The sequence below is a fragment of the Chlorocebus sabaeus genome, chromosome 27 (genome assembly GCF_047675955.1).
Source record: "Chlorocebus sabaeus isolate Y175 chromosome 27, mChlSab1.0.hap1, whole genome shotgun sequence".
NCBI classification, from domain to species: Eukaryota; Metazoa; Chordata; class Mammalia; order Primates; family Cercopithecidae; genus Chlorocebus; species Chlorocebus sabaeus.
Genome location: NC_132930.1, coordinates 9,959,395 through 9,981,510, shown reverse-complemented (window position 1 = coordinate 9,981,510; position 22,116 = coordinate 9,959,395). Strand labels below are relative to the sequence as shown.

Sequence of the window (22,116 nt, the reverse complement as noted above, 5' to 3'; positions counted from 1 at the left end):
TTCATAATTTCTTTAATATAGTCTTATAGCTTTGATTTGTAAGAGGTGTATAAAGCCTATCAGTACAGGAAGAGAATGTGAGGTATAATGTGGTTTCAACAGAACGAAAATAAAAGGCATAAAAAAGTAGTTTAAATTCATTTTTACATCCTTAGATTCCAATTATTGCCTCAGATATACCTTGATCTTCTAAGGTTTATCCCTTTTCCACATTCATATTCTTGGGCAGAATCTCTTACCATGTCAAGCACTGAGATCAACTGCAGAAGCCCAACCTGTCAAGCCCCCTTTGATAAGCTTCTCAAACATCTTAGTGTTATTCTGTGAGCTAGTGGCAATTTAGGTGACAAGGTAATGGGGAAGAGAAAATGGAAGTAGTAGATGAGTGGGTTTTTGTGAAGGGGTAAGAATTGGAGCTAAGATAGGACATCATTAATATGTTGACCATATTTTAGAGATTCTGTCATTGCTTTATACAAAAATTAGATAATAACAGTCATAATTTAGGCTAAACAAAGTTAAGCTCTTTGTTTTAAACATCAGTTGTCTTTGCTAACTCTTTACTTAAACATGTATTAAGATATTAAAACTAAAATGGATTAGGTATCTAATATTATTATGAGGTACTTTCTTTTATGTAAAGCAAATAGAAGTCAGCTTATATTTCTAGTGATACCCTTTGAAATTCTAATCATACTATTATCTTATAGGACAAATCTCGAAGTCTTGCTGTCCATTCTGTAAAGGCTTTATTAAATATGGATGATGATATCTTAATGGTCAATACAGGTTCATGGTACACAGTTGCCCACATGTCAATTTTAACAAATAATAATACCTCGAAAGTATTTGTGTGTGGAGTACAATCACAAGCTAAGGATCCTGACTTGAAGACCCTTTTCACAAAAATGGGATGTAAAAGTATGTAAAAATATTTCTTCATTTGGTGATTATTGTTCTACAAGATTTTAGAAATGTTAAAAAGTTTTAATTTATTAGTTTTTTGTAACGCAAAAGCTCTATATGTGAACTAATATCTTAAAATCCTAACTAATCTATATCTTATCAGATTGTCCTTGTTACTTAATTTGGTTAAACAACTGTAGGTTAAATTAATATCTCGGTACTTTGTAATAGTGTTTGACATTTAGCTCACATAATTTGAGGCTCAAACTTTTAGTTAAAGTAGAAATTTTATCATTTAATAAATAAGAATGATTATCGTTTAATAAATACATAAGTGCTTAAGTGACAAAGATAGTATCTAGGACTAGAAGCTAAGTCTTTTTTTTTTTTTTTTTTTGAGATAAAGTCTCACTTTGTTGCCCAGGCTGGAGTGCACTGGTATGATCACTGTTCACTGCAGCCTCTACCTCCTGGGCTCAAGAGATCCTCCCACCTCAGCATCTCAAGTAGCTGTGACTATAGGCTCATGCCACTATGCCTGGGTAATGTTTCTAATTTTTGTAGAGCCAAGGTTTTGCAATGTTGCTCAAGCTAGTCTCAAACTCCTGGGTTCAAGTGATTTGCCTGCCTGGGCCTCCCAAAGTCCTGGGATTACAGGCATGAGCCACCAGGCCTGACCTAGGAGGTCTTTTAGGCTTCTTGTTTTTTAAAAATGTTTCCATTGGATCATGCTAACTAAAGACTACATTTTATTGTAGGTTCAGCGAGGCTGAAAAACTAAGCAAAACTTTTAACAGATTCACAGGGATAGGGAGACAAAAAGTGGAATTCAGAATTTGACCAGGAGAGGTAGCCTGGTAAACACTCAGGATTTCACTTGGAGCCCCAAAGTCCATCTTGGATAGTGATCAGTCCTCCAAAGAATTAGAACCCACATTCCAGTCATCTTAATTCCCAATTAGATTAAGGTGATCTGGGATTGCTAGTGCCTAGTCTTAGCTGCCTGCCAGAAGCAAAAGTAAATTCCCTCTGGAGGAAAACAACACTATCTTATGTTTCTAATTATCTTCTAATTTTTTTCATTTATTATTTATTATTTTTTTATTTTTCTAAGACGGAGTCTCCCTCTTGTTGCCCAGGTGGGAGTGCAGTTGGCACCATCTTGGCTCGCTGCAACCTCTTACTCCCAGGTTCAAGCGATTCTCCTGCCTCAGCCTCCTGCGTAGCTGGGATTACAGGCACCCGCCAACATGCCCGGCTAATTTTTGTACTTTTAGTAGAGATGGCATTTCATCATGTTGGCCAGGCTGGTTTCGAACTCCTTACCTCAGGTGATCCACCCATCTTGGCCTCCCAAAGTGCTAGGATTACAGGCGTGAGCCACCGCACCCGGCCCGTATCTTCTGAATTTTTTCTGATACAATATCTACCACTTAATTTTATAAAACACTGACAGAACAAGAAAAGATATGACTGAAAGAGAAAGCACTGCAGTAGAAGCAGACCCACAGCATATCTGGAGATACTGGATTTATCAGATGTGGACTTTAGTTGTTTTGTTTTTTTTTTTGAGACAGGATCTTGTTATGTTGCCTAGGCTGATCTTATACTCCTGGGATCAAGCAATCCTCCTGCCTCAGCCTCTCAAGTAGCTGAAATTACAGGCAGGTGCCACTGTACCTGGCTCAAAATGTACACTTTAAAATAACTATGATTAATAAGCTGGAGGGACTAAATGTCAAGTTTTAGAATTTTAGCAAAGAACTGGAAACTATAATCAAAAAAGCTAAAAGAAAGTTCTAGAACTGAAAAATACAATGTGTGAAATTAATAAATAAATGTGATATGGATTTAACAGTAAATTACACAGAACTGAAGATACAATAAGTGAACTGATAGGCCTGAAGAAAATATCCAGACTTAAGCATGGGGAGACAAAGGATATGAAAGAGGTCATAGGACACACATGAGACTCAGTGATTCAGTTATCTCATGTGTGTTTGATTGGAATTGCAGATGGAGAGGAGAAAAGGAATTGGAAAGAAACAATATTTGAATTTCAGGCTGAGAATTCTTGAAAATGGATGAAAGACATTAAGCCACAGATTCAAGAAGCCCTATAAAAGTCTAATCAGAATACATGGAAAACATATCCTATGGCCTGACTATTTGTATCCCCCCAAAATTTGTATGTTAAAATCCTAACCCCCAAAGTGATGGTATCAGGAGGTGGGGCCTTTAGGAAGTTGTGAGGGTAGAGCCCTCATGAATGGGATTAGTGCCCTTATGAAGGGGACCCCAGGGAGCTAGGTAGCCCCCTTTCACCACCTGATGATACAGCAGGAAGGCACCATCTGTAAGAAAGCAGGTCCACACCAGACACTGAATCTGCTGGTGCCTTGATCTTCAACATCCTAGTCTTCAGACTTGTGAGAAATAAAATTCTTTTGTTTATAAGCTACTCATTCTATGGCATTTGTTGTAGCAGCCCAAACAGACTAAGGCATCATATTAGGCATACCATAGCATACCTGCTGAAAACCAAAGAGAAAGGCATTGGTGAGTAGCCAGGGAGAAAATACATATACCATCAATGGAATAGCAATAAAACTAAAAACTAACTTTTCAATTGAAACAATTAAAACCAGAACCATTAAACAATGTCTTCATAATGCTGAAAGAAACTACCAAGCTAGATTTTTATATCCACCGAAAATACTCTTTGAAATAAAATAAAATAAAGATATTCTCAGACAAAATCTGAGAGTTTGTCACTAGTAGACACAGTAAAGGGAATACTAAAGATGCATTGTTTGGGTAGAAGAAATGTTACATAGGAAATTGGAGGCTGGGCGCAGTGGCTCATGCTGGTAATCCCAGTGCTTTGGGAGGCCAAGTTAGGAGGCCGGGAGTTTGAGACCAGCTTGGGTAACACAGTGAGACACTGTCTCTACTAAAAATATAAAAAAAAATAGCTGGATGTAGCTACCCAGGACCACTTGAGCTCAAGTGGTCCTCCCACTTCAGCCCAGGATTTTGAGGTTACAGTAAGCTATGATTGTGCCACTGCATTCCAACCTGGGCAACAGAGCAAGACCCTGTCTCAGCTGGGCATGGTGGCTCACGCCTGTAATCCCAGCACTTTGGGAGGCCAAGGTGGGCAGATCATGAGGTCGGGAGATTGAGACCATCCTGGCTAACATGGTGAAACCCCGTCTCTACTAAAAAATACAAAAAATTAGCCGGGTGTGGTGGCGGGCACCTGTAGTCCCAGCTACTTGGGATGCTGAGGCTAGAGAACGGCATGAACCCAGGAGACGGAACTTGGAGTGAGCCCAGATTGCGCCACTGCACTCCAGTCTGGGCGACAGAGCGAGACCATCTCAAAAAAAAAAAAAAAAAAAAAAAGACCCTGTCTCTAAAAAAAGTGGAAATGCGGCCGGTCGCGGTGGCTCACACCTGTAATCCCATCACTTTGGGAGGCTGAGGCAGGTGGATCACGAGGTCAGGAGATCGAGACCATCCTGGCTAACACAGTGAAACCCCGTCTCTACTAAAAATACAAAAAATTAGCCGGGCGTGGTGGCAGGCGCCTGTGGTCCCAGCTACTCGGGAGGCTGAGGCAGGAGAATGGCATGAACCCAGGAGGCGGAGCGTGCAGTGAGCCGGGATCGTGCCACTGTACTCCAGTCTGGGCGACAGAGCGGGACTCCGTCTCAAAAAAAAAAAGTTAAGTACTTAGGTAAATCTAAATGATTATAATCTAATGTCTAATGGGGTTGCAAATTAATGTCTGTGGGACTAAAGACATTTAATGTTAAATGCAATTAAAATAAATTACAACCATGGCATATAATTTTAGAGGAAAGAGAATAGAATTAATGTGTCCTATGGTTTTTGCTTTTCTAGGAAGTGGTAAAGTAGTATATTAAGTCAATGATGTGTGCTATAATTTCTGGGATAATAAGTAAACACATAATAAAATAATGTATAATGAATAGTTAAGGGGGAGAGGAATAGAATATAGAATTGGAATATGAGTCTAAAAAAAGATTAAAAAGGAGAGGCCGGGTGTGGTTGCTCACGCCTGTAATCCCAGCACTTCAGGAGGCAAGGCGGGAGGATCACCTGTGGCCAGGAGTTCAAGACCAGCCTGACCGGCATGGTGAAACCCTGTCTCTACTAAACATACAAAACTTAGCCAGATGGAGTGGTACAGGCTTGTAGTCCCAGCTGCTTGGTAGGCTGAAGCATGAGAATCACTTGAACCCCAGATGCAGAGGTTGCAGTGAGCTGAGATCATGCCACTGCACTCCAGCCTAGGCCACAGAGTGAGACTCTGTCTCATAAATAAATAAATTAAATAAATAAATAAATAAATAAATAAATAAATAAATAAAGGAGAGAAGACCAGGCACAATGGCTCATTCCTGTAGTTCCATTCCAGCACTTTGGGAGGCTGAGGCGTGTGGATTGCATGAGCCCAGGAGTTTGAGACCAGCCTGGGTAACATGGTGAAACCCTATTTCTATCAAAAATACAAAAAATTACCCGGGTGTGGTAGCATACACCTGTGGTCCCAGCTACTTGGGAGGCTGAGGTTAGAGGATTGCTTGAGCTCAGGAGATCAAGACTGCAGTGAGCCATGATTGTGCCACTGCACTCTAACCTGAGTGACAGAGCAAGCGCCCCTGTCTCAAAAAAAAAAAAAAAAAAAAAAAAAAGAGAGAAAGGGAACATAAAAAAAGCAAGACGAATAGCAAATATGATGGTAGATTAAACCAAATAATATATATTTAAGCTAACATACATTATATGCATATGACATTAAAATATTATGTAAACATAGAAATACACACACACACGTGTGTGTGTGTGTGTGTGTGTGTGTGTATATATATTTATTTATTTTAAGACACAGTCTCCCTCTGTCGCCCAGGCTAGACTGCAGTGGTGCTATCTTGGCTCACTGCAACCTCTGCCGCCCGGCTTCAAGCAATTATTGTGTCTCAGTCTCCTGAGTAGCATGCACCAACCACCTCACCCAGATAATTTTTTTGTATTTTTAGTAAAGACAAGGTTTTGCTGTGTTGGCCAGACTGGTCTCGAACTCCTGAGTTCAAAGTGATTCACCTGCCTTGGTCTCCCAAATTGCTGGGATTACAGGTGTGAGCTACCATGCCTGGCCTAAAATATTATACATTAAACACACTTAAAATACATGGACTGAATACTTGAAAGTCAATATTGGATTTTTGTTTATTTCTTGTTTGTTTGTTTTGTTTTTCTTTTTGTTTTATAGAGACAGGGTCTCACTCTGTCACCCAGGCTGGAGTGCAGTGGGGCAATCTCAGCTCAATATAAATTCAACCTCCTGGGCTCCATCGATACTCCTGCTCAGCCTCCCAAGTAGCTGGGACTACAGGCATGTGCCACCATGCCTTGCTAATTTTTTAATTTTTTTTGTAGAGATGACATCTTGCTATGTTGCCCAGACTGGTTGTGAACTCCTGGGCTCAAGCAATCCTCCTGTCTTGGCATCCCAAGGTGTTTGGATTACAGGCATAAGTCACTGTATCTGGTCAGTCTTGGATTTTAAAAGATCAACTAAGTGCTGTTTATCAGAAATGCTCTTAAATGATAAAAAAAAACTTCAGACAACAGAAAAAGATATGCAGTGCATATGCTAATAAAAAGAGCTGCAGACAAATAGATTCAAGTCAAGAAACACTGCTAACAATGAAGAGAGATATTTATAATTATGAAAGGTTTAATTCATCAGGAAAATATGACATGACTCAAGATATATGTATGAATAACATAGTCCTAAAATATATAGAGAGTAAAATTGTCCAGAACAAGTGAACACTCTGTATACAAAAAGTCCAAAGGAATCAATGAATACACTATTAGAACTAACAAATTAGTATATAGTAAGGTTGCAGGATACAAAATGAATATATAACAATCTATTGTATTTCTATCCACCAACAATGAATAATATAAAAAATCAAAGAAAGAAAACGATCCTTTTTATAACATCAAAAAGAATAAAATTCTTAGCAATAAATTTAATACAAGAAGTTCAAGACTTGTACGATGAAAACTACAAAATATCATTTAAACAAATTAGGAGACTGGATGCTGTGGCTTGTGCGGGAGGCCAAGGTGGGTAGATCACTTTGAGCTCAGGAGTTCGAGACCAGCCTGGGCAATATGGCAAAACCCCGTCTCTATAAAAAATACAAAAAGAAATTAGCCAGGTGTGGTGGCTCATGCCTGTAGTCCCAGCTACAAGGGAGGCTGAGGCTGGAGAATCTCTTGAACTTGGGAAGTAGAGGTTGCAGTGAGCTGAGATTGCACCGCTGCACTCCAACCTGTCTCAAAAAAAAAAAAAAAAAAAAAAAGAAAAGAAAAGAGAAATTAGGGCCGGGTGCAGTGGCTCACATCTGTAATCTCATCACTTTGGGAGGGGCTAAGGTGGGAGGCTCACTTGAGGCCAGGAGTTTGAGACCAATCTGGCAACGTAGCAAGATCCCATCTCTACCAAAAATTTAAAAAATAACCAGCCATGGTGGCACATGCCTGTAGTCCAAGCTACTTGGGAGGCTAAGGTGGACGGATCACTTTAGCCCAGGAGTTCAAAGCTGCAGTGAGCTGGTTCATGCTACTGCACTCCAGCCTGGGCAACAGAGTGAGACCCTGTCTTTAAAAAAATAAAAAATAATTAAGGAAGACATAAACAAATGGAAAATATTCCATGTTTAAGGATCGGAACACTTGATATGGCAGTGCTCCCTAAATTGATCTACAGATTCATCACAGTTCTTATAAAAAGCTCAGCTGAGCTTTTTGCAGAAATTGACACACTGTTCCTAAAATTCACATGGAAATTTAAGGAACCCAGAATAGCTAAATGAGTTGTGAAAAAGAACAAAGTTTATAGAACTCACATTTCCTGATTTAAAAGCTTACTACACAGCTACAGTAATCAAGAAGTGTGATGCTAGTATAACGATAAATGTATAGATCAGTGGAACAAAATTGAAAGTTCAGAAATAAACCCTTACATTTATGGTCAGTTGACTTGCAACAAGGTTGCCAAGACCATGCAATGGGAAATGAATAGTCTTTTCAACAAATGGTGCTGGGACAACTGGATAGGCACTTAGAAAAGAATAAAATTGGATGCATATCTCAAATCATATATAAAAATTAACCCAAAATGGATCAAAAATATAAGTGTTAGAGCTAAAACTCTTATAAGAAAAAACAGGTAAGTTTTCATGAGCTTGGAATTAGCAGTGGTTGTTTAGATATGACACCAAAAGCGCAAGCAACAAGAAAACAAAAACAGATAAATTGGACTTCATTAAAATTAAGAACTTTCGTGCTTCAAAGTCACTATCAAAAAACTGAAAAGACTGACTGGGCACGGTGGCTCATGCCTGTAATCTCAGCACTTTGGGAGGCTGAGGCAGGTGGATCACCTGAGGTCAAGAGTTCAAGACCAGCCTGGCCAACATGACGAAACCCTGTCTCCACTAAAATTACAAAAATTAGCCAGGATGGTGGTGCACACTTATAATCCCAGCTCCTCGGGAGACTGAGGCAGGAGAATAACTTGGACCCAGGAGGCGGAGGTTGCAGTGAGCCAAGATTGCGCCACTGCACTCCAGCCTAGGCAACAAAGCAAGAATCCATTTAAAAAAAAAAAAAAAAAAAGGCCGGGCGCGGTGGCTCACGCCTGTAATCCCAGCACTTTGGGAGGCCGAGGCGGGCGGATCACAAGGTCAGGAGATCGAGACCATGGTGAAACCCCGTCTCTACAAAAAATAGAAAAAATTAGCCGGGCGCGGTGGCAGGCGCCTGTAGTCCCAGCTACTTGGGAGGCTGAGGCAGGAGAATGGCGTGAACCCGGGAGGCGGAGCTTGCAGTGAGCCGAGATTGCGCCACTGCACTCCAGCCTGGGCAACAGAGCTAGACTCCGTCTCAAAAAAAAAAAAAAAAAAAAAAAAAGATAACTCACAGAATGGGAGAAGTTATTTGCAAATCATCTGTCTGCAAAGGGACTTGTATCCAGAATATATAAACAACTCAACAATAAAAAGACAAGTAGCCCAACTTAGAAAGGGTGAAAGATCTGAATAGATATTTCTCCAGTGAAGATCTACAAATGACCAGTAAGCTCATGTGAAAAGATGCTCAAAATCATTAATCATTAGGGAACTGCAAATCAAAACCATAATGAAATACCACTTCAAACCCACTAGTATGGCTATAGTTAAAAAAAAAAAAAAAAAAAAAAAAAAGGAAAACAACGTGTAAGCAACAATATGGAAAACTTGCTGATGGGAACATAAAATGGTGCAGCTACTTTGGAAAACAGTTTGGCAGTTTTCCAGTAAGTTAAACATAGGGTTACTATATAACTTAAGAATTCCACCTTTAGGTCCATACTCAAGAGAACTGAAAACATATATTGACACAAAAGCTTGTACATGAAAGTTCATAGCAGTGTTATTCATAATAGCTAAAAGGTGGAAATAGCCCCAAATGTCCATCAAATGATGAGTGGATTTAAAAATGTGGTGTATCCATACAATGGAAGAGTATTTGGCCATAAAAAAGAATGAAATCCTAATGGGGCAAGATGGATGAATCTTAAAACATGATGCTAAGTAAGAAAGCCAAACAAAAAAGTCCTCATTTGTGATTACATAAATGAGGGGAAGAGGACAATATCCCAAATAGGCAAATCCATGGAAACATAGAATAGATGAGCAAATGTGATGGGCTGGGAGAAACGGTGAATGGAGAATGACTACCAATGAGTATAGGGTTTCTTTTGGGAGTGAAGAAAGTGTTGTGGAATTTGATAATAGTGATGGTTACACAGCTTGGTGAATATACTCAGAAGAACCCCTGAATTGTATACTTAAACCTTAAGAAAATCGATCAGAACCAAAAACTAGACAATTTATCAATTTATCTTAGTGGGAGATTTTAACAGACCTCTCTCAAATTGAAAACAAATTAGTAAGATAAGTAACTATATAGAAGATGGAAACAACATGATCAGCAAGTTAACCAAACTAACATATGTAGAACTCTGTACCTAGCAACTGCACAGCACACATAAATAGCGAAAATTACTACATACTGGGCCAGGAAGCAAGTTTCAGTGACTTTCAAAGGACTGAAATCATACAAAGTTGTTGTTGTTTTAGAGACTGGTTTTCACCGTCACCCAGGCTGTAGTGCAGTGGTGTGATCCTGCCTCACGGCAGCTTGATCTCCTAGGTGCAAGCAGTCCTCCCACTTCAGCATCCCAAGTAGCTGCTATTGTAGGCACATGCCACCACTCTCAGCTTTTTTTTTTTTTTTTTTCTGGGTAGGGACAAGGTCTCATTATGTTGCCCAGGCTGGTCTCAAACTACCGGCCTCAAGCGTTCCTCCTGTCTCAGCTTCCCAAAGTGCTGGGATCACAGGCATGAGCCACCACACCTAGCCCATAATATGTTTTTCAGCCACAGTGGAATCAAGCCAGAAATCGATTTAAAAAAAAAAAAAGAAAGAAAAAGAAGGAAATCCCATGACATTTTGGATTCTTTTATTTTGAGATGGAGTTTCACTCTTGTTGCCCAGGCTGGAGTGCAATGGTGGGATCTTGGCTAACTGCAACCTCCGCCTCCCAGGTTCAAGTGATTCTTCTGCCTCAGCCTCCCGAGTAACTGGGATTACAGATGCGTGCCACCACGCTCAGCTAATTTTTTGTATTTTTAGTAGAGATGGGGTTTCACCATGTTGGCCAGGCTTATTTCGAACTCCTGACCTCAGGTGATCCACCCACCTCAGCCTCCCAAACTGCTGGGATTACAGGCGTGAGCCACCACACCCCGCCACACTTTGGAATTAAAATGACATACTTCAAAATAATTTATCAGTCATAAAAGAAATCACAGTGGGAATTAGAGAATATTTTGAACTTAATGATTGTAAAAATACATGTTAACATGTAGAATGCAACTAAGGGGGAATGTTGTAGCCTAAAATACTACCATTAGAGAAGAAGAAATAGTAAAGATTGATGATGCTTACATGCATGATAAGAAAGTTAGAAAAACAGCATCAAATAAACCTGATGGAAGACTATAATAAAGATGGCAGAAATTAATGTTATAGAAAACAAACAGCATCTCTCTCAACAAAACCAAAAAGTGACTTTTTAAAAGAAAATAGAATTGATTCATCAAGAAAAAGAACATAAAACAATTCAGTTATCAATAATATCACTGCAGATCCTAGATACATTTAAAAACACAATAAAAAGATACTATGAGCAATTTTATGCCAATAAACTTGAACATTTAACTGATATGGATTCCTGGATAGACAACTTGCCAAAAGTGAGAAATAGTTTTGGAAAATCTGGATACTCTTGGATCTGGCTATTAAGATCTTAAGATTAATGGCTATTAATATCTATTGAATTCATAATTGAAAATCTTCCCACAAGACAAAAAGTTTTTTACAATTTTATTCCTATATGGTATTGTCACAGAATTCTGCAAATAATTTAAGGAAGAAATAATACTCTTTCAGAGAATGGAAGGAGAAACTACTTCCCAGTTCATTTTATAATCTCGATGAGCTTGCCCTTTCCTTTTATTTATTTATTTTTTTGAGACGGTGTCTCGCTCTGTCGCCCAGACTGGAGTGCAGTGGCGCGATCTCGGCTCACTGCAACCTCCGCCTCCCAGGTTCAAGCAATTCTCCTGCCTCACCCTCCTGAATAGCTGGGATTACAGAGGCATGCCATCACACCTGGCTAATTTTTGTATTTTTAGTAGAGACGGGGTTTCACCATGTTGGTCAGGCTGGTCTCGAACTCAAGACCTCATGATCCGCCCGCCTCGGCCTCCCAAAGTGCTAGGATTACAGGTGTGAGCCATCGTGCCCGGCCGAGGTTGCCCTTTCCTGAGATGGGAAAGACTGTGGTACAGTTAGGTTTTAGTTATATTAGGTTTAAGATGCCTGTTAGACATTAAGTGAAAATGTCAAGCAGGTATTTGGGTACACTCTTTTGGAGTTCAGGGGGGAAGTCTGTGTTAGAGACACACATTTGGGATTTGTCAGCATTTACATAATATTGAATGTCACGATCACTAAAGAAGTGAGTTTAGGTAGTAAAGAAATCTAAAAACTGATTTCTGGACACTCCAATACCTAGAGGTTAGGAAGCTGAATAAGAGGGAACCAGCAGAGGAGCCACAGAGAATTAGAAGAAGAATCAAGAGAAAGCAGGTTCAGAAACTGGGCCAGTTCTTATTATTGCCTCTCACCTCTAAACCCACACTTTGTCCTGTCTTACGATGCTGGGACTGTGCTCTGATTCTCCCTTTCTCCATTGCCAACTGCCTCTGTCATTAGAGGGTGTGGGAGAGACTTTGTAAGACTGAAAGAGAAAGAAGAAAGGACTTTTCTTCTTCCAATGCTTGTTTATCCCTGTGGTGGCTGTGTAGAATCCTGGCAGTGTTTACGACAGCATCTTCCTTTGGTATCATGCCCTCTTCTCAGAGACCCGAATCTCAGCCTGGTGTGTGTTGAGTGTAGGGTTGGGGGCAGGGAGGTGCTCCGCTGAGTTTCTAAGTTCCTTGTTCACTTTTCTCTCAGTCTTGGGGCTGAGGGTGGGAATAGTGGCTGCTCTCTTCAGTTCTTACATCTGTACACATTAGAGTTTTCAAATAGTTGAGCAGTTTTTACCTACTTAACAAGAGAGAATAGGAACTACTGGGGAGCCAAGCAGTAGAAGAGAGGAAATTTCTCCTTTTAGAAGTATTCCAGCTTATAAAGGAAAAAGGCGTTTTAGAATTAGAATGTGAGTGTTTTGCAACCCCTTTGGTGGTGCCACAAAGGCAACTGAGTGGAGGAATATCATGCTATCTATAAGTAGTTTTGCCCCTTTCTCTCCGTCCCCCAAAGGAAAAAATATTGGTCTTCTAAAGATTCACTTAATAATTTACAGGAAGTACAGAAAATAGGAACATGTTAAACTGCATTCTAGGAAAACAGTTAGCAAAATCCAGACAGTGGGAAACCCTGGCAGGGCAAATAATGAAGTTTCAGTAAGAAATAAATGTTAAGAAAAAATGGAGGGAGAACCTGTAGCTGAAAAGAAATTTAAAGTAAGACTGATCAATTGCCATGTATGTACCTTATTTAGATCCTGATTCAAACAAAAAACTTTTGACATGTGTGAAACTATTGGGAAATGCGAGCCAGATTAGATATTTGATGATAATAAGGAAATATTTTTAACTTTTTTTGGTGCGGTTACATTTTAAAAGAAGATTTTATCCTCTTAGAGATATGTGTGGAACTATTTATAGATTCAAAATAATAGGGGGCTGGGTGGGACGGGCTGCATTGTACAGATGAAACAAGATTAACCATGAATGGTTCACTGCTGAAACTCTGTGATGGGCACTTGAGAATTTATTATATTATTATGCCAAATTGCAGATGTTTGAAGTTTTCCAATAAAATGTTTAAAATAGTGGCAGGGGGCAAGAAGAAAAGGATGACTCTATTGAAAGAAAAAACAATTTTAAAAGACACAGAGAATAGGAAGAGGGAAAAATTGATGAGGCAAGAGAAAGGCAGCAGGTGGGGACATATCAAGAGTGATTCTTCAGCAGGTGAGGGGTGTGATAGCCACTGCAAAAGTGGAGGGTTGGCTGTAAAATAGGGGCACAGATGACTCTAATGCAAGGGAAGGCAGACTCTTAAGCTAAGTCACAAGATCCCTAAAGTTCTGATTGATGTTTTACACCAGTTTGTATGGATTCTGTACCTTGGACTGGCAACTTATAAGTGCTTCTGATAACCCTCCCCTACCTTTTTTTTTTTTTTTTTTTTTTTTTTCCTGGAGAGTAGAACATAAAAGGGGATAAAGAATGGGAGAGGGAAATAACCAATATTGAGCCCTTGCTATGTAATAGACACCATGCTAAGCTTAACTACTTTATCTTAGTCTTCACCACAGTTATATGAGGTAGCCATCTCATTTTATGAAGAAGGAAATGGAGGCTCAGGGAGATTAAAATGCACAGCTAGTAAAGAGTGAAGCTGGGAGTCAACTTGAATTTTTCTGCCTCTGAAGTCCATTTCTCCCCTACTATATATCCTGCAGTTCAGAATGAGAAATTTAATTTTAAATTTCAACATCATTTCAGGTGAAGGAGAAAGCATTCTATTAATAGGATTCCTGTATTAACTTTGGGTAGGTATCAGAGAAGAATAGCCCTCTTTTCTAACTACATCAAAATGAATTTTTGTGAGGTTGAGGATTTAAAAATGTACAATAAATAGATATAGTCGCATACTACATTAAGATTTTTCATTAATATTTTACATTAATTTTTCTGTGTTTTTTCCCCAGATATTGAAATACTTCGTGAGACATTTATTAACATTGAATCAAAGGATCACAGGTTACAGAAAGTTAAAGTGATTTTGCTGCTACCTCGTTGTTCAGGACTGGGTGTTAGTAATCCAATAGAATTTATTTTAAATGAACATGAAGGTACTTGTTTTAATTTCTAAATTATTGAAATTGTTGACAGTTTAAAATATAAAATTATTTAAAATCATTAAAATAGCATATCAAATACATCTGATTAATAAATAATAGCAACCATATATAAAGTACTTAATATGTGTAAAGTCCTTTACCTCTGTTACCTCATTTAATCCTTACACAATCTAATAGACCAGGGTGATATTAAAAATATTTAATAATTGGAATAATGTAGGCAATCAGAAAAGATCCTGGCCAGTATGCTATTCTGAATATACCAGAGCTCTTGATGTGAGTGTTAAAATTTACCAGCACTGTATAGATGAAAATACTGAGACTCAAAGATTGATTCATTTTTCTCAGGTCAAGGAACTAGAGAAGAGCTAGGATTCAAATTTAGATTTGTTTGACTCTAGAGCCCCTATGTTCTAAACATGATCCTAATTAAATCATAAACAGATTATTTCAAACTCAAAGGTGTCTTAATCTCTAGGATGTATGCTTTATGAAATGAATATCTCAGACTAAATATAGGAGCATTTACATTTAATTTTATTGGCTTTTAAATACATTTAAAATAATTATTATTTAGCATTAACATTTACTGAGAACTTAGATGTAAGGCCCTGGGTGTGGTACTTTTCTTGGATTATTTCAGTAAGTCTTCACAAGAATTCTGTGAAGTAGTAACTTGTTAACTTCTATTTTACAAATGAGGAATCCCAGGCTCAGAGAAGTTAATGAAGTCTCCTAGGATAATGGGGCTAGTAAGTGGCAGAGCTTGGATTCAAATATAACCAGTCTGACTCTGAGAGTGGCACTTTTAATGACTCTCTTAATCACATTATATTGCTCCAAATTAAATGAAACTTATTCTTATCCCTTGCTTATATTGAAAGGCATAGATAAGATTAATTAGAATATTAGAAACAGAAGACATTCCATCAACGTACAGAATATAGTAACTGTTTTCTATTTCTAGCAAGGACAGAAAGAGGAGGAAAAGAAATGGAGGGAAAGGAGCTAATATTTATTAAACACAACAATGTCCCAGGCAATATTCTAGGTAGTGTTCACATACTGTCACTTAGTATTCACAATAACTTTTTGAGGATAGTGTTCTTATAATTGTAGAGGAAAAAAACCAAGACTCAGAAAAATTAAACAAGTTGCTTATGATCATGGAGCTAGTAAGTAGGGAAGCTGGGATTCAAATTCAGGTCTGTTAGCACATTTTCTTTCCACTAAAAGACACTGTCTTTAACTGGGTTTACACTGTACCACATGGAATTTTGACTTGCTATAGAAAATTTCTTTCCGGAGAGACTTAAACAGAAGAATAACCAATTCAGATGGTAGAATGGTAGGTAGGCTGAGAAAATTTCTAGATGAACTTTAAGAAATAATCAAAGAACAATTAGTAGACACTAAAAGAAAAGGGGGAAGGAAAAAAGGGGGAATAAATAGCAGCTATAATAGGCATAGCAGTCAGGAGAACTAGAGCTCAGAACTGTGAGACTCTGGCCTTATCCTGGGCCATTTTGAGGTGGAAATCCAGAAAAAAATAAACCACAGATTAAAAATAAAGACTAGGGGAGAAAAGCCTGAAGGAAATTACAAATAAGGAAAGGGGGGAAAGGAAAACATTTCCTAGGTACTGGTAATGTTTTGAAAGCCTTGATGAGGAGGTGATAGGATAAGCTAAGAGGTGGTCACATCCTGAAGCAAGTGGGCTTTTGAAGGAACCTGTACTCTGAGGAGCTAAAAGCCAGAGCAAATAAGGAGTTGCTGACCTAGTGACTGTGGTGGGAACGTGGAACATTAGTCAGAAACAGTGGAGGTGAATCCAAAAGATTATTTTATTAAACTTAGATACAAGGAATTAGTTTTAAAAACATTAATATTGAAAAAAATATTAGAACCATTGAGGAATATATGAAGTTGGTCCTTGCTAAAGACTTGGAATTATTTTAAGATAGAATTAAAGAAGTAGATGATATGGCTTTATAGTATAATAATTTGCAATAGTCCTTTAACAAGTAATGGAGAGTTTTAGAATAGAGAAAAAAAAATGTGAAATGTAGACCAGGCACAGTGGCTCACACCTGTAATCCCACCACTTTGGGAGGCTGAGGTGGATAGATCAGTTGAGGCCAGGAGTTCGAGACCAACATGATGAAACCCTGTCTCTACTAAAAATACAAAAATTAGCTGGGCATCATGGTGTGCACCTGTAGTCCCAGCTATTCAGGAGGCTGAGGCATGAGAATTGCTTGAACCTAGGAGGCAGAGGTTGCAGTGAACCGAGACTATGCCACTGCACTCCAGCCTGGATGACAGAGTGAGATCCTGTCTCAAAAAAATAGCAACAACAACGATAACAAAAAACAAAAAACCCCTCATGAAATGTAAAACTAAAAAATTGGGAAGAAATGGAGTTTAATTAACCTTTAGTGATATTATTGGTATGGACAACAGCCACATGCATGGTATAAATAATTGGCTGTCATACTCTAGCGAGTTCTAGAGAGGTAGTATAATACAGAGTTTAGAAAGTTGGGCCCTCTGGTTAGATTTCTGAGTTAGAATCCTGGCTGTCCACTTAGTAGCTATATAACCTTAGACAAGTTGTTTAATGTATGTTTAAACAATTATCTTAATGTTAAAAGGGATAGTAATTCTTCAAGTGGTCATTAAAATAATCTACATAAAGTAGTAGCATTGCATTCAGTATGTCTTCATTAATATCAATACATATATTTAAATTATTTTTCAAAAATTAAAAAATGTAAGACATTATTTCTTAATCTGTTATGAAGACATAACATTTGCTTTTCTGAATTTTTTCTTCCAAGGTTTCTTTTGGAAAGTTAGTATTTTAAACTATATCCTTGTATGTTCTCAGATCTGACTATAGCCCATTTGCTTTTATTTTGGAAAATAAATCTTATTTTCTCTTTCCAGTGTTAGTCTCAAGAACTGACTGCATTTTCTCTGTGTCTAAATGACTTATATGACTACTTGGATGACTATCTCATAGCAACTTGCAGAAAAACAATATTAAATATTTTCAATATTTTTGAAAAGCAATATTAAAATGAAACAGAATTAACTTTATTGTTCTAATTTTTAAGTCAACATTTTAATGTCTATTTAGTTGTAATAGATATTTTCCATGAAACACTTTTATTGGTAGGCAAAATGATTGAAAAATTATGTGATGATAACAATATGTAAAAAGTTTTTAATGGTGCTATATTTAAAAGCATTTCTTTTTAAAATTCAGATACAGAATTCCTTAAAGATCACTCTCAAGGAGGCATATCAGTGGACAAACTTCACATTCTTGCTCAACAGCAGTACGAACAGCTAACACATGCAATGAAATGTAAGTTTGTCACAGGCACCATCTTGTTAAAATACGGTGTACATTTTAGAAATATTAGTCTTTCATGATCTATTATAATCAAGCAATGAAGTGTGAGCCATGAGCACATTTTCCAGAATCTTACTGCCTTCAAATAACAAAATATTTATCTTTACCAATTTAATCTCAGTTTCTAGAATACATGCTTTACTGTAATTTTAAACAGGTTAGCAAGCATAATTTACTAATTTTGTAATGCCGAAGTGAAATAATTATGTATATTTATAATTATAGTTTCAGCTTTCCTGTTTCTTCTCTTGGATTTCTTACTTGATATAATTTTTCTGTTGTCATTGTGCCTACCCCTAACAACTCTTCTACAGTCCAAATTTTAGCCAAACTCTTATTTCTCTTAGTGCTAAGTAGAGAACAGAGAGGTGCAATCGCAGAGAAAGCCTAGACCTCTTGATTTGAAGTTTGAGTAACAAGGCGGCACTTTGAGTGATTTATATCATTGATTTAATAACTTTATTTAGATTTTGAGTACCACTGCTTTTCCACATATGCACACAGAAATCTAGATGTCTCTGAGAAATTAATAAACTTTTATTAATTCCGTATATATTTATAAAGTGCCCACTTTGTGTCAGGCATTAAGCTGTATGTAAGGTGTATCAGTGTTAGCAAATCCTGACCTGCAAAGGCTTAAAGATAAATGGATGTGTGCATAGACCCATCTATATTATGGGTATAGATCTATGGGTACAGATCATTCAGTAAATAAATACATAAACATACATGAGGTAGAAATAAGGCCTATAGAAGTCACAGAGGTCACAGCTTGCCAGGAGTAAAAGCAAAAAATAAATAAGTAAATAGAAAGCACAGAGGAGGCCTTTTCTTTTAGTTTATATTGCTAATAAATATTCATTTGAACATGATATGAATATGATATGGGAAATAAGTTGATTGGAAGATCAGGAATTTGGTAAATAATAAGCTGATCCTTTTAAATTAAATTTTAATTAGATATTTAAAGCTTAAAAAAGCTTCAGAAAGAATCTGAAAAGTAAAGGGATTTTAATGACATAAGCTCTTTTATGATGCCAAATAAACATAAAATTTGGCAACTCTTGAGATTATGACAGTTTATATTACTAGAAGACATACTGTAAGTCAAAACAAGTTGTATTTAATTTTCCCTTAAGAGAATGCTGTCTTAGGTAGTTAAGTGTGTAATCAGGGGTTTGACTCCAAATTTTGATAGAACTCACTAAAAGCCCCATTTGAAATCAACCACATAAAAGATAATTATGTAATCTGTCATGGAATTAGAGTAAAAACAAATATTTAAAAAAACCAAAACTTACTGTGCTGTGTCCTCGTTAGTTGTGAAAATGATTTTTAAATATTTGAGCACTTATTGCTTACTTATTTTGTGCCAGGCACCTGCTACTTACTTTATATGTACTATTTTATTTAATAATTACCAAACCTTCTTCCTTAGCTTGCATGCTGTCTTTGACGAGAGCAACAATGGGGCCCGGGCACCCCTAATTCCCTTGCCCTCTAAGACTCACAGCCTTGCCACTACTCTCTACTTTAAAATCATAAATGGGGGCCAGGAGTGGTGGCTAATGCCTGTAATCCCAGCACTTTGGGAGGCCAAGCCTGGTGGATCACTTGAGGCTAGCCTGGACAACATGGTAAAACCCCATCTCTACTAAAAATACAAAAATTAGCCGGGCTTGTTGGCGCATGCCTGTAGTCCCAGCTACTTGGGAGGCTGAGATACGAGAATCACTTGTTATAGTGAGCTGAGATTGCACCACTGCACTCCAGCCTGGGTGACAGACTGAGACTCTGTCTCCAAATAAACAAATAAATAAGTAAATAAATGGGCTGGGCGTAGTGGCTCATGTCTGAAATCCCAGTGCTTTGGGAGGCCAACATGGTAGGATCACTTGAGGCCAGGAGTTTGAGACCAACCTGGACAACATAGTGAGACCCTGCCTCTACAAAAAATTTAAAAAGTTATCTAGGCATGGGGGCATGTAGGCTACTCGGGAGGCTGAAGTGGGAGGATTGCTTGAGCCCAGGACTTGGAGGCTGCAGTGAGCCATGATCACCTCACTGCACTCCAGGGCAACAGAGCAAGACTCCATCTCTAAAAAAAACAAAAACAAAAACGAATAAATCAAATTATAAGAAACATGTCTTCTTATATCCTTTATACCTATTAATGACAATTAACTCAAGAGGCCCCGACTCCAGGTCATTCCTCATCTCCTATACTCTAGTCTCCATAACTCTCTTCATATTCCTTTGTCCACATCTCACTCTGTGCTCTCTAGAATTTATAGTCCTTCATTGAGAAAAATTCCCTATATTTTAACTTATTTGAATGTCCTCTGCCTACGTAAAACATTCCTGTATCTTGCCTTTCCCCTGGGAACAATGTTTCCTCAATCTTTTCTCTCCTTTTTTGAGCTATTACCATCACACATTCACTCCTGCCACTAAACTGAAATGGTCCTGTGAGGATCACCAGTGATCCCATGCTGTTGCATCAGTTCCCAGCCCTCATCTACCTTGATCTGTCTGTGGCAGTTGACAGAAGTGGTCGCTTTCTTTCCCTTCACACACTTCCATCACTTGTCTTACAGGGCACCACCTTCCAGGCCTTCTCTCTGGCTCCCCCTTCTCTGTCTCCCTTACTGGGTCCTCTCTGTCTCAACACCTTGTTTACCATGGAAGTGTGCCACAGTCCATGCTTTGGATGTATTTTCTCTGACTATATTTACTCTTTTGGTGATTGTATCCAGTCTCATGGTTTTAAACACTTCTACGTGACTCCCAAATCTATATTTCGTCTAAACTTCCTCTCGAAACTCTTAGCTTGTATTTCCAGCTGCCCTCTTGACATCTCCACTTAGGGACTGATAGTCATCTCAAAGCTGATATGTCCAAGATGGAAGCCCTGATCTTCCTCCCGCCACACCTGTTCCTCCCACAGTACTACCATTTCAGTTAATGATAGTTGTAGCCTTCCACTCGCTTAGGCTAAAAACGTTAGCATTATCCATGATTTCTCTTTCATACCACGGCCAGTCTGTCAGTGTATGAGGTACATTCAACTTATACCCAGAATATATCCAGCTACCTCCACCACTACCACGGTGTCCAAACCACCATCAACTGTAATGACCTCCTAATTTCTCTACCAGCCTCTGCCCCTGCCCTCTACACTCTATTCTTAACACAGCAATCGGAGTGATCTTGTTAAAACCATCATAACCTGAGTAAAAACCTAAGCCCTTCTGGTTGCCCACAAGTCCCTGTACTATCTGGGACTCAGACTATGCTTTCTGACTTTGGCTCACTACTCTCTCTTCATTCCCTCTGCTCTGATCAAACCGGTCCCTTCACTTTCCTGGAACATACCAGCACCACGTTGACTTCAGGCCTTTACACTGGCTGTTCCTTTACCTTAGAATGCTTTTCTCTAAATAGCTCTGTGACTGGTTCCTTATCTCCTTCTAGTCTACCCACAGTTTGCCATCTCAACAATGCTTTCTCTCCCTGCCCTATTTCACACTATTTCTCCTGGAACTCTCTATCCCTCACCCCTGCTCTGCTTTTCTCCATAGCATTGATCACCTAAGAGTACTATATAGTTTTCCTATTTATCTCTGTCTTATTGTCTTTCTCCTCTGCTAGAAAGTTAACTCTACAGGGGTATGGATTTTTGTTTGTGTTGTATCCCAAAGCCTATAACAGTGCCTGTCTGGCAGGTGGTAGGTACTCAATAAGTATGAATCAATGAGTGAATTGCAGGTGGTAGTATTACCTCATTTTAGGGATGAAAAATGTAAGACTTTAAGTAATTTGTCCAGGTTCATAGAGCAGTAAGTGACAGAATTGGGATTCACCTCTAAGTCTGTCTGTTTCTAGAATCCTTTAAACTATTTGGGCGATATTGATTGTAGAAGAATGGGCAGAAGTATCAAGTTCATGGTAACCTGCAGTATTTATTTCTTTGTGTTTATAACTAAGTTGGCCTCATTTTTTGTTGAATTTTCAATTTCCATACAATCCAGTTAGAATGACTTTACTTACTGGCCACAGACTAAATTACTAAGACAAGCTTTTGCTTTGAAGGGGAACCATTCAAGCACCTGGGGAAATTATTCTCGTCAGAACAATGTGGTATTAGTATCAAATAGATGTTTGGAAACATAGCACATTTGTATAGGATTGT

At 38.3% G+C, this 22,116-nt stretch overlaps 1 protein-coding gene across 2 annotated transcripts in view; it reads left to right on the top strand.

The window, feature by feature from the left end:
• Positions 1-22,116, top strand: part of NSUN7 (NOP2/Sun RNA methyltransferase family member 7) — a 60,743-nt gene that overhangs the window by 21,991 nt on the left and 16,636 nt on the right. For both annotated transcript variants that reach the window (XM_073012452.1, XM_073012453.1), the window contains exons 6-8: positions 711-921; positions 14,351-14,494; positions 17,775-17,876. In XM_073012452.1, coding sequence (XP_072868553.1) covers positions 711-921; positions 14,351-14,494; positions 17,775-17,876 — 457 coding nt within the window. The remainder of the gene's footprint in view (positions 1-710; positions 922-14,350; positions 14,495-17,774; positions 17,877-22,116) is intronic.